Source organism: Trachinotus anak, unplaced genomic scaffold, assembly GCF_046630095.1.
Source record: "Trachinotus anak isolate AG129_WGS33_773 ecotype Australia unplaced genomic scaffold, CSIRO_AGI_Tana_v1 ptg000032l, whole genome shotgun sequence".
Taxonomy (NCBI): Eukaryota; Metazoa; Chordata; class Actinopteri; order Carangiformes; family Carangidae; genus Trachinotus; species Trachinotus anak.
In genome coordinates this window covers 23,933,641-23,945,948 of record NW_027273883.1, presented here as the reverse complement: position 1 = coordinate 23,945,948, position 12,308 = coordinate 23,933,641, and the positions used below count along the sequence as shown (strand labels likewise).

At 43.0% G+C, this 12,308-nt stretch overlaps 1 protein-coding gene across 2 annotated transcripts in view; it reads right to left on the bottom strand.

The window, feature by feature from the left end:
• The window catches only part of zfpm2a (zinc finger protein, FOG family member 2a), a 117,392-nt gene that overhangs the window by 58,410 nt on the left and 46,674 nt on the right, over positions 1 to 12,308 (bottom strand). For both annotated transcript variants that reach the window (XM_071469597.1, XM_071469598.1), the window contains exon 4: positions 3,330 to 3,454. In XM_071469597.1, coding sequence (XP_071325698.1) covers positions 3,330 to 3,454 — 125 coding nt within the window. The remainder of the gene's footprint in view (positions 1 to 3,329; positions 3,455 to 12,308) is intronic.

Below are 12,308 nucleotides of genomic sequence, written 5' to 3'. Positions count from 1 at the left end.
CCACTCACTGTTCTTTCTCAGCACCATCCATCACTCCGCTCCGCTACTGAGGCCTGTCGTCCACCAGCAGCCAAACCCACATCGGCTCCCACGTCACAGCACATGCAGCTAGGCCAGCTCCTGTTTGCTGCCTCCAGGGACCAGTAACCGCCCTCCCCTTACCTCCTCTCCTCTCATCCTTACCTCCACAGAACTACTCCCCAGACACCAGCCAGACCTAACATACTTTCCTCCTAAATGGCTCTGAATGCACCAAAGTCCTGCACCTGTCCACTTTAATGCAGACACTGCTCAAATTCACTGTATTTTCATTATTTACTGTAAGTCACTTTAAGGAGTCATAACACTTTAGTCCCTCTCCGGGCGTGATGCCAGGGATTGAGAAACAGACCTATGCACCAGGTAGCAGCTCGACAAAAATAGCTTGACCTCTAAAAAGTCGTCTCTTAAATGACGTGACATGAAATGTCTGGATGAAAGGATAAAATATGTTTCATTTCAGAGAGGGCATATCAATATCTCACCAGCGGGTCATGTGTTTCAGGCACGAGAGAGGTGTCACTCCACCTATATATACCTGGGTGTCTTTGGGTAATTCATTCACCTCTATGGTTTAAAAAAATCTAAGAGAGTAAAAGGAGATTTAATAGTCTGTGGAGGTCACACTTCATAAGAATGACTGAGGGAGCCTCCGAGCTGAGGTAGAGACCCATGAAGCAATGAGCCTTTATTTCTACCTCAAACGCTTTCTGCCGACTTCTAACCCCGCTCTGCAGCACTGGCCGTCCTGACATGCATCAAAACTAGCCTTTGTCTTTCTCTCTCCTCCATTCCCTCACGCTCACATTTGTTATGTCAACTTTTCCCTCTCCAGGTAAGGGATCAGAGTTTGCTCCTGTCTTGATGTGTCAGTGTTTAAAGTTTTGCACAACTCTCCGTACAGCAGCCTCCCACTGAAATAACTGAGATAAATGCAGCGCCATATTAGGGATGTTGCCAACGGCTGCATGTTTAACAAGGCAACAACATGACTAGAGGTTTGATTAAACAACAACAATAACAAAAAAAGAGAAATGAGTCCATGCTACTGTAAATGGGATGATTCCCTCGTGATGTGCAAAACTACAAGAATTGACTGAACAAAGTAAAAAGGTAGACTGAAACCAAAAAAAGGAGGCTCAGTAAAACAACACGCCAGTTGGGTTGACCTAGCCTTTAATGAGAGATAGTGAGAAGCTGCTAACAGCCAGTATCCCATTTGAGAGATGAAACTTAGAAGAGGAGGAGGGCAAGCAGCAAAGCACTGAAAGGGCCCCCATGAGAATAGACACACATGAGATCCTTAAAGGCAATATGCCAGAGCTTCTTCCTCTGCTTTTAATTGCGAGGGAGGTTTGGCATATTCTGTAACCCCTCCACAGCCTATTACAGGTGATGACCAGCACCTGCTCACATGGAAAAAAAAAAAAAAAAAAAACGAAAAAAAGAAAACCTGAGGAGGATCTGGAAAGTAGCAATGAATTCCTCAGAGGGCAGTTAGTTAAGAACTTATCAGTCTCGCCAAGAGCAACAAGCAGTTTATGCATCTAGTTGAGCAGGTAGTGTGATAAATTTGTAAAGTTTGTATCAACTGAAAACACCCAAGCAACAAACAATTCAGAAAGATGTCTTACATGACATCACGTGGTAAGTCTGAGGGTCATTTGAGGGACAGTTGAAGGTTGGTTTTGGATTCCTCTCAGGGAAATTCATACAGAGATTGCTGGAGAAATAAATGGAGTGTGTTACTTTGGAAGGCAACTTGAGGTGTTGCTCTGTCAAATCACTTTTCCGCCCAAGGATAACTGGCTTTACCCTGAGAGAAGCCATATTTCATGGCTATAATACGGCCTGAGTTATTTAAAGCCACTGATGACTTCAAAACCATGAGGGGAGCTTAGAAAACAGTCGAAACTGCTCTGAAATGATTTAATAAAGTTTTGTGTTTAAGGAATCTGAGAAAATGGGGGAGGAGGGGGCCTCTGAGTGCAAAGTCCTCATGGACTCGTCCTTATGTTTCTTAACAGGATGAATGTGAGTCTGGTTACAGATTTAATAGGAATTTCTTAATTAATCCAAATGCAGCATTGAATATCAAAACCTTGGAGGACTTGTCAATCCACCAGAGCGGCAGGTCAACACCAGCCTCTGCTGGGATCTTCAAAACAAGAGATACAAAGCTGCTGTGAGCCGGGTGACATCAAAAATAATAGACTGTGACTTCATTCAACTGAAGCCAAAATCCAGCAATTAAAGTGTTTTGTCATAAAATATGCAGATTAAATGGTTAAAATAGATGCACTTCAAAGGCTTTTGTTAAGGGCCAGCTGGATCCCAGAAGATTCACCTCAATAGGTTTGAATGTCACAGGAATAACTGTTAATATGGGCTTCAGATGGAGGACTAGGAATCATGCTGCGAAAGGCAAAGTCTGACCAAATAAACTCATTTCACTATTATTAATGATCCTGAGTTATACAGAATACAACATATAGTGCATTTGAATGAGACATACTTTATAAAAAGATTATAAGTTGTTAAGAATGGATGAGAGATGGTGAATCATTTATTTGTGCTTTACTGCCCAATCTAGGATTCATGTCATGCAAGATTTAACATGTGTCGTAAAAATCTTGGTATAACATTTTATCCCAGTTTAAATTTACTACTACCAGCTCAGTCTTTCTTTTAAACTTTAAACTAAAGATTCGACCAATGCTTAATTTTAAAGACACTTCAACTGTTGCAATGCTCTTTTCACCAGCCTTGACCAGCTTTATGCAGATGGTACAAGATGTGAATTTTAACTACAACTAAGAGACGAGATCACAGGTTGGAGCTTCTTCATACTATGTGCCCATTGAATTGATTTTGAGGTGTTATTTGCTAATGTTTGAAGCACTGATTATTGCTGCATCCCTGAACTGTTCAGTCCATATGAAGCTCCATGTAACGTGAGATATCCGAGCTGCAGCCTCTCAGCTGTCCCAGAGTTGAGCCTACAGCCCAGGGGTGATTGATTCTTTCTGTTCAGGCCTAAAAACTCTGAAAGATGTGCCAAACAAGATTTACTCAACTGAGTTTATTAAATCACTTCTCAAATCACTCTTATATCATATAGCTTACCCCAGTTTTCATCACTTCAGCTACCTTTTTTTTATTTTCCATTTGTTTTTAACCACTGTGTCTTGTCTCTTGCTTGTGTCAGTCTGTATGTTATGGCATAATTATGGTTGGTGGGTGAATATTAAATGTTCAAAATTATAAAGTTGGTCAAAACAAAGACATACCAGTGCAGTGGTGTCAGTGCTCATCTCAATCTTCCCCTCAAAGGGTCCCCATGTCGTCCCCACAGGGAGCTGCTGCCGGCTGTGGATCCGACGCTCGCCATCTTTAAGGAAGGCATCCAGCTCTCCTGAAAACACACCAGAACCCAGAGCAGTCAGCCATCGTGCTCTATGTAGCACGCGAGTTCCACATCAAATCACAGGAATCCTCTCACATTGTCCTTTCTCCCTCAAACCTTCATGTGCGATGACATTATTATCTCAAAGCCCTGCAGTCACCAGTGAAGGTTAAAGCCAAACAGTTTCAAAATGGATAAGCTAATCAAGTGAGCATCCATCTGATGTTGTTGCTCAGACACATGGCGCGCTAACCTGACTTGAAAGGTGTCTTGTGTTGAGATAATGTCTGTGAGACAGTGCAGGCTTGCTGGCTGGCAGGAGCAGCTAGTGGCAGGCGTATTCCTGTTGTTCCAGGAAGGCTGGGGCCTTGTTAGTGCTGAACAGAGCTCTGGCTAATTAACAGTGAAACCGGATAGCACAGCTAGCTGTACCAGTGCTCACCTCTGCGACAACCCCTGCTGTCATATCTCTTAGATTCAATGTACTTTTTCACTATGGTGATTAATCAAATAGTTATGACAAACCCCACAGCAAGCCATGACATAGTTTACCGAGAAGGATGTGTCCCTGTTTATGTGTGTGTGTGTGTGTCCGTGTGTATCTTCTATTTGTGTTTTCTGCAGAGAGAAAATATGGAGCACTCAACTGTACATTTCTGACTGGTTGCCTTTACCTAAGAAGTCTTGCTGGAGTTATTGTGATGATTTGGACATCTGTAAATACAAGTTCATTCTAGTTTTATAAACTTTCTCGACACAAACAAGCTTGAAAAGAGGCAGTTTGATCAGATCTGAGTCATGCTTGAGACTTTCTTAAGTGTGATTGTCTGATCATTGGGTCGACCTTTGTGTGGTGGTAGATCTGGGTCAGCTACAGAGCATTATCAGTTTTGGGACACTCCAAATAAAGCATGAAACCAAACTACCTCCTATATATTATGTAGCCAGGCTAATAATGATAATGAATTCTCATTCAAACAAACTCTAACATGAGTTGTTAATGTTGTGGCTCTTAACCTATTTGTTCACACACGTAGCTAATGGGTATTGAGGGCATTCGGTTCACTCTGAATGGGCTGAAGTGATCACTGAACTTTTCTGATGCGGATGTGGTATAATGACCTATTCAGCCCCGCTCCATTCTGTAAATATCAGCCGTGTATCTGCGGCACGCTGCTGTGTCTGTCTGTTGTGCTGGTATGGAAATGTGCGCTTATGTGCTTCCTCCCATGCATAAACATGATCTAAACATCAGGCTAGTGTTATTACTCATCAGGGGTGGTCACATCAGCACCAATAAAAAGCTAAAGGCCACCCATAATAAAAATTCACTTGTTTGATCAGGTCTTTGTTAGAGTTAGATACAAAATCTGTGACACACCAGTAAATACTGATGTTTTATGTTAGAGCATAATTTTGGAATTACAAATAAAATAATGCGGACAGCTCATTCTCTCCCTTTAGTCTGTGTCCTGTCTCCACCTCCCATGTTCCTGCTGTTGCATGCTGTCTTCCCGGTGCTGCAGTGGAAGGTGGGTAAGCTCATTACAGAGAAATAATTAAACATTGGTGCACAGCTGGTCGTCATCACTGAGAGCAACAGCCACCGCTTGATGCATTCTGTTTGTCCTCAGATAAGACCCACGGCCTTTAACCGCTTGGATGCAAGTTCCTGTTTAGCCCCGCTTGACACGCAGCTACTGCCACCCCCAGCCAACGATTTTGATTCCTTTCCCCATTTCTTTCTTTTTTTTGGGCGGGATGCTTGGAGTAAAAAGGGGGTAACGGGTAGTGTAGGTGCGAGGAGGGGGGAAGAGGGGGGTACGATTCAATTTGTGCGGTTTGTGGTCCACCATGTTTAGGTGCCAGTTGTGTGCATCCCACACCAAATGTTGCCTGAGGACCTTGGCTCACAGATGGCTTGTCACATCTGTTGCTGATACTAGTGGAAGATCTCCACAAAAAACACCCGTGGATGAATAATGAGCTCCCTTCATGGACTGTCTGTATGTTCTCTATGAACATTTACAGGTTTACTAACCAAAAATATACAGACAGATGTGCTCTGTTATCAGCTGGGCTACTGACAATTTTTTTTATAATTATGCCTGCATCAAGTGTTGTCATAGTGACAGTTCCTTACAAGCCCCAGAAGCTCAACTCTTGTAATATCAAAAATGAATTTAGAACAAATACAGAAGTCGATGTGTTTAACCTGTCACACTGCAAACAGGACCAAGTGGAAAGCTCATGAAGGGATTTAACAAACCCAGCAACTGTGTTCTCTCCTCAACGTTCCTCATCGTCCAGTTCTCAAATGCCACACACTTGGCAAAACATGAGCTCAGGATGTGGCTCAAGAGCTGCACCCCCTCCTCTAAATCCCAACCAACCCCTCTCTCCGCCACCTTCACCCTTTACACCCCCCTCAATCACCACCACCTACCCCCTACCCAACCCCCTCACCCCTCCCTCGATAAGATCATCATCTGTCGCTAGACTCTAGGGTCTGTTCCTGCACTCCACAGATACTTGGCAGACCAATGAATGTCCCTTTGTGTGGAGAGATCCTCCTCAGATAGCACCCAAGATGCTCCACGCTGGCATCTGTTTGTTTTTTTTTATGTGTGTATGTGTGTCCTGTCTTTCTTTTCTGTTATGGTGTGGAGGAACAGGGAACCTCATCTCTCCGTTCAGTGGCATACGACTGAATGCTAATGAGTTTCTCAGTGGCAGGGTGCCAGCCTGGTATGATTTAAAGAATAAATGGGTGTGGACTATTGACAGACAGAAACCCTAAAATTGGCAAACTACCAATTTCTACTTTTAAATGATATTATTTGATATAATGAAATACTTTTTAGTAGTCTTCTTGCAATGAAATTTAATTTTCCCTTTTATTTCCCATTAAAGTTGGATAAATCATCTTGTTCTGCACTGTCTGACATTATCACATGACTATTCTGTATCAGCTTGTTTCAGCTATTCATTTAATGATGTTTTCACTGATTGATATGTCCAAACCCAAGATTACATGTCTTGTATGGCTGCACCATACAATTAACTAGAAATGTTTTATATAAATGATTCTTGTGCATCATTTTATACATTTCCCCAGATCTTTGGAATCATATTTAGGTCAAATTTCTCCTTGAGAACACTGGCAGCAAGTTTGTCTGCACATCACTGGTTTCAAATATTGGTTAAAGGTCCCACATTGTATAAAGGTATATTTCCATGTCTTTTTTTTATTGTAAAGCAGGTTCTTTATTAATACTGTGAAAGTATCAAAGTGCTCAGCTCACACAGCCTGTATTCAGAAACTGTGCCTTGAAACGAGCCATCAGGACTTCTGTAACTTTGTGATGTCACAACAAAGTAGTCGCTGCCCTCAGCCATGTCCCAGGCCTGGCCTATCCGGATCCAATATCTGGACTTGCAGGATTTGGTTTCTTTGGAATATTTACATAAATCTGCTATATTTTTTATGTGATCAATAACAGCCAGCCAATCAGATAACAGGCTCAGAGCTGAGAGATGTAAAACTACACTGAGATGGTTTTATGTTCTAAACCTCAAATATATCTTCTTATGGATATCAACACTTAAAATAAAACACAGGAAAAGTGTTCGAAAAACTTGCACGTTTGATTTAGGACTACAACTCAAATATTCTTTCCCTTAAGTCTTTGAAATGCAATGATAGATTCACATTTCACTGCGAATGTTTCTATTAACACACATGAAATGTAAGCCTGAATTTTCTTAATATAATTTCTAGCCCAGAAAGAGATCTCTGCTAATGGTCAGAGATGATAAATGACATCATCAACCCACTGCTGCAGATTAACATTTGTTAAAGCAATGGATCTGCTCGAGCTATTTTCAACATGAATTTAACTTCTCTAACTAGCTCAAAAAAACAACTTCAAGGAAAATAAACTGCCCACAGCACTAAAAAAAGATGGATTACTGGCTCAGCTTCTGGTTTACTTCACCTTTTATCACAAGTGCATTAACAGTAAGGACAGATGTTAAAGGGAAACAAAGAGCAGTGCAATAGAGACAAGTGGGAAAATATGCTTGAGCTTCACAGAGCAGACGATCCCTCTTGATATCAAGCAGTACCTTTGAATCAAAGCAAATAAATGACTGCTGTTCAAAGTTCAATAACCTGTGCGTGGCAATTCACAGATGTCCTACTGAATCCCAGTCATCTCCTCTGATAGGCCGTGTTATAGAGCCAGCAAATGGGCTATAAATTAATATACCATGAGAGAGGCATATGGGGTGAAATGGAATGCACTGTATCGGTTCAACAAAAGGTGCCACATCTTTAAAGCAGATATGTGATCTGAAATTTTACAGCTGAAGGAGAAATGTCACAGAGCTTTGATAAGAGAGCGATGAACCCCCCCCCCCCCCCCCCCCACCACCCACCCAAACCGCTATTATCAGGTCCTAGTGAGCAAAATGCATCATTTATAACCCACAGCTCACACTATAATCTCAGAGAAAGGCACCTGTTTTAAAACAGTGGAGGACCCCCACCCCCAGGAGTGCCACCCTGTCTCCCCCTGCCCTCCTCACTCACCTCTACCCCCAACCCACCCTGAACCTGCTTTGACTGGCTGCTTCTGGCCCTGGAGAGTGGGGAGAAAGTTGAATCTGCAAGTCTCCAGGCAACCACATGAGTTTGGCCACATGAGGTGTGGGGGGGCGATTTGGTAGGGGGATTCACCCCTTCAGGTCAGGCTTGTTTTCAGGCTGTGGACAGCTTGAGGGGAAAGAGTTAAACAAGCCAATGGGATTAGGGCATTTTAGCTGTGACACTCCACACAGGCTGAGCAGGGGGTTGTGGGGTGGTGTGGAGGGTTGTGGGGGTCCCTTGGAGGAAGACAACCCCCTTGAGACTCAACAATGCCCACAAAGTATTATTTTCAAAGAAACAGCTAGAAATGAGAGGGTTGATACTGGACGCTTCTGGAAAATCCAGATTATGTTTAATGACAACATTTTGTGTTTACAATATCTGTACAACTATGACAAACTGTGTTAAATATACATATAGTTTGGCTTAAGTGAGGGGAGGACTGTGATTACAGCTCCAGCTAAAGTTTGGGAAATACAGAGTTAAATGAGATGATCAGTACCACTTTCCTGTCTGTGTGCTAAAGTAATGGCTACAGCTAGCAGCCAGTTAGCTTTGCTTGGCATAAAGGATGAAAATGGGACGAACTGCTGGCCTGGTTATGTCCAAATACAACAAGATATGTGAACAAGCTCATTAACTATCACATTTGGTTTATTTGTACAAAAACCAGTACATAAAATGACAATTTGTCCTTGTTACAGGAGTTTCTGTAGTAGATTTTTGGTTCAGAGCAGTAACTTGTCAACTGGTTACCTGGCACCAGCCATAAAACAAGAAACTGTCACTTTTACACACTAGCTTTTGTACCTATTAAACAAACAAAATATAACATGTTAGAGGTGTGTTTGGTGCTGGAAGGTGGAATTTGTCACTGCTGGACTGAGCCAGACTAGCTGTTTCTACCCGATTTCTCTTTATGCTAACCTAAGCTAACTGGGTGCTGGCGTATAGCCCCATTGTTAATGGACAGATATGAGAATGGTGTTGATGGTTTCATCTAACTCTCTGCCAGAAAGTCAACACTACTTTTTCAATAAATTCAGCATTGTAACAGGACTGTCTATGGAAATATATCATGAGGTATGGAATTGTCCCATATGGACGTAATTCTAAGCGACGCTGGACTCGGTGTTTATATGACGACCCACAGACAACCCAGGATTATGCTGTGCCCTCTTTGACCCTCTTTGAATCTGAACTGACGAAATTAAAGTAATAAAGAAACAGGAAAGTTTAGTACAGCTTCACATACACACACAACTTGGTCCTGCAGTACATTATCAACACGCAGACTGTTGTTTGGTGTCATTGAATGAATTGAAATATACCAGCTGTCAAGCGCTCCATTTCATCAAAAAGCCTGGTGAAGTTAGCAGCAGGGCTGGCTGACAACAATCTCCCAAACATCCATCTTTGGGGAAGCAGTGCAATTTCTATTGATAGCATGTAAAGAGGGACAGGAAAACTTAAAGAATGACTGTCCTCACGCAGAGATATCACCGTATCGCCGACAACATCTAGAGGACACACACCACTCCTGCTGGAATCTGATTACTTTAAATGCCTTTCTTTAAAATTTCACAACCATCAAAAGGACATTACTCCACCTGAGTGTGTCAGGATGAATGAGTAATTGATGGTGTGTTTACTGGGAATGCATGTATTTGAGACAGATGGATAAAAAGACTGCAGGACTTTGACTGCGAAAGGAAGTTGCAATTTTGTCTCCTCAGTCTTGTCGCCAATAAAACACAGCATGACATGACATTGTATATGTGGGAGGAAATATAGGCGTAGATTGATTTGAAAAAATATTATATGACTGCACTTTGTGATATCTAAACAAGTTTGTAGCAAGGAACACAAGTAAACATTGCTACCTTCAAGTCTTGATATTCAGTGGTTAATTCAGGAAGAGACTATTTTTAAAGTACTCCTGAATCTCCTCCCAAGTCAATTACCAGACTGCAACTTCCCCTGGGTAACAGGGAATTCTGTTTTTTCCTGGGTGACCTAGTTGTCTTTTGTGAGTAGGTTTTAGCCGGAGCAGTTTGACAGTCAACAGATAAGATGGATTAAGCTTTTTTTTTCATCCAGTTTTGATGTGAACAGCGTAAAAGCGGGTTAAATCATTGAGTTTCAGGAGTATTTTTAAATGCCTGGAGATAGTGCGATAAAGGAGCTAAACCTAAGACTTGGGCAGGGAAGGTCAAGGTCGCGGCTTTGGAGAGCAGCTACCCGGTGACGGGGGCCAGCTCTCGTCTCTCTGGGAGCGAGCTGAGCGCCGCAGCCGAACCCACCTCTCATCACTCCCAGAAAAGATACACGAAAGGAGTGAAACAAAATCCAGGGAGAGCTCGACGGGCGGCATCAAAGAGCGGTGCACCCTGACTATGTGTGGGTTGCCTGTCTGTGTGTGTGTGTCTGTGTGTGTCTGTGTGTGTGAATTAGCATGTGTGTGAGAGTTTGGGGGGGGGGGGTTGTTTGGTTCCTGCTTGCATTTGCCTGCATGCATGAATGAAATGAGTGTGTATGTGCCTGCCTCTGTGTATGTGTGTGCGCGTGTGTGCGTGTGTGTGTGCTCTGTAAAATATCGTTCCTCCATGAGCAACTACCTCCATAATTATGTTTTGATTATTTGCGAGTACTAAAATAAAACAGCAATTAATCTGTTGATGTAAGACAGAAAATAGAAGTACGACGTACATATTAAACAAGCCAGTTTACAGAGCGATGCGACATTAAAACAAAATCACATTTTGAGAATATAATTTGTACAACAACCCCCCCCCCAATCACCACCACCACCCCCACCACCACCTCCTCTTCCCTCCTCCTCAAAAACCTGATCTGACGCATGCTTAACACACGCATAGGAGTTGACAGCCGTACAGTCACGTGACACAGCCCAGCCAATCCTGAATTCATTTGAATTTTTTAAGCTGCGTGGTGATGAAGCCACTTGAGCATAAGAAAAGGTGAAGAGGCGACTGAAATAACAAACAAATCAGCACGATACACTGGGTCAGACGCTGCATGTAACATGTTTGTTTATCACATGTCACATCTGGCCGACACTGAGAGGTTTTTTGGTTGGAAACATTTCTGAGGGGACATATTTAGACACATTTTGTGGACGTCTATTCCCCCACTGCTCCTCATGTCGGTGACAGGGGAGAGTAATCCTATACACAGGCTGCTATTGTGAAATGAGAAACTAGCCTCCTTCACTGCCAGAGACCAGATGCACCTCTCTCCCTCTCTCTCTCTCTCTCTCTCTGTCCTAATCTGTAAACGACTTAAAGGAGCCTTATCTCCGGGCTCTTCTGCTTCATTTCATGCTTGATTTACTTTAATTTGTCTGATAGGGCACAAGGATTTGGAAATGGCCCATCTTTCGGTGGAAAATGTTCTGATTTTTCTCCGGCATTGTTATGTGGAGGTTTTTGACTTTTCTCTCCCCCTCTCTCCCTCTCTCACTCCTCCTCCTCTTTCTCCATCTCCATCTCTCTCCCACTCTCTCTCCCTTCCCTCTCTCTCTTTCTTTCTCCGTCATCTCTCTTTTTTTTTTTTTAGAGGGGGGTGGGTAGGTGGTGGTGGTGGTGGGGGTGAATCTTGCTCCAGTGCAACAGTCTGTTTGAGTGCATTTAGATTCAAGCTAACACAGCAGAAACAAGTTTTCCATGAGGTGTGATTTTGTGATGGGCGACAGCGACACTGGAGTTGTGTTTGCCTTTCAGATCCACGTTGGGCGCAGAGCAGCCGAGTGCTTCAAACCACAAAGATCTTATGTTTAAGTTAAGAAGCGACTGGCCCTACAGTTTAGCGAGTGGGTGAGCTGTTGGCGCTGATAAAGTTGCTCCACAATGAGGGACAGGGACGAGCGACATGTCTACAGATGCCTCGAGTTCTTTTTCTGCTGGCCAAACTCAAGTACTTGCATGACTGTCTGGCTGCTCCCTTCACCAAGACATTTTCCCCACTTCTATTTAGTAACTGAATGACAGTGGAAGCTGTGAGCTATGATTAGAGAGAAGCCCATATCTTACCAGATCCTGAATAATCTCCATCCCCTCCCACCAATGAGCAAGGAACAGAGGCGGCACGAAAAGCCAGAGAAAAGGAGACAAGGAGAATGGGCAGAGCTGCCCTGTGTGTACAGAGATGTCATATAGCTCCACTGGTCTCCTTTACACACTCAGTGTGTGA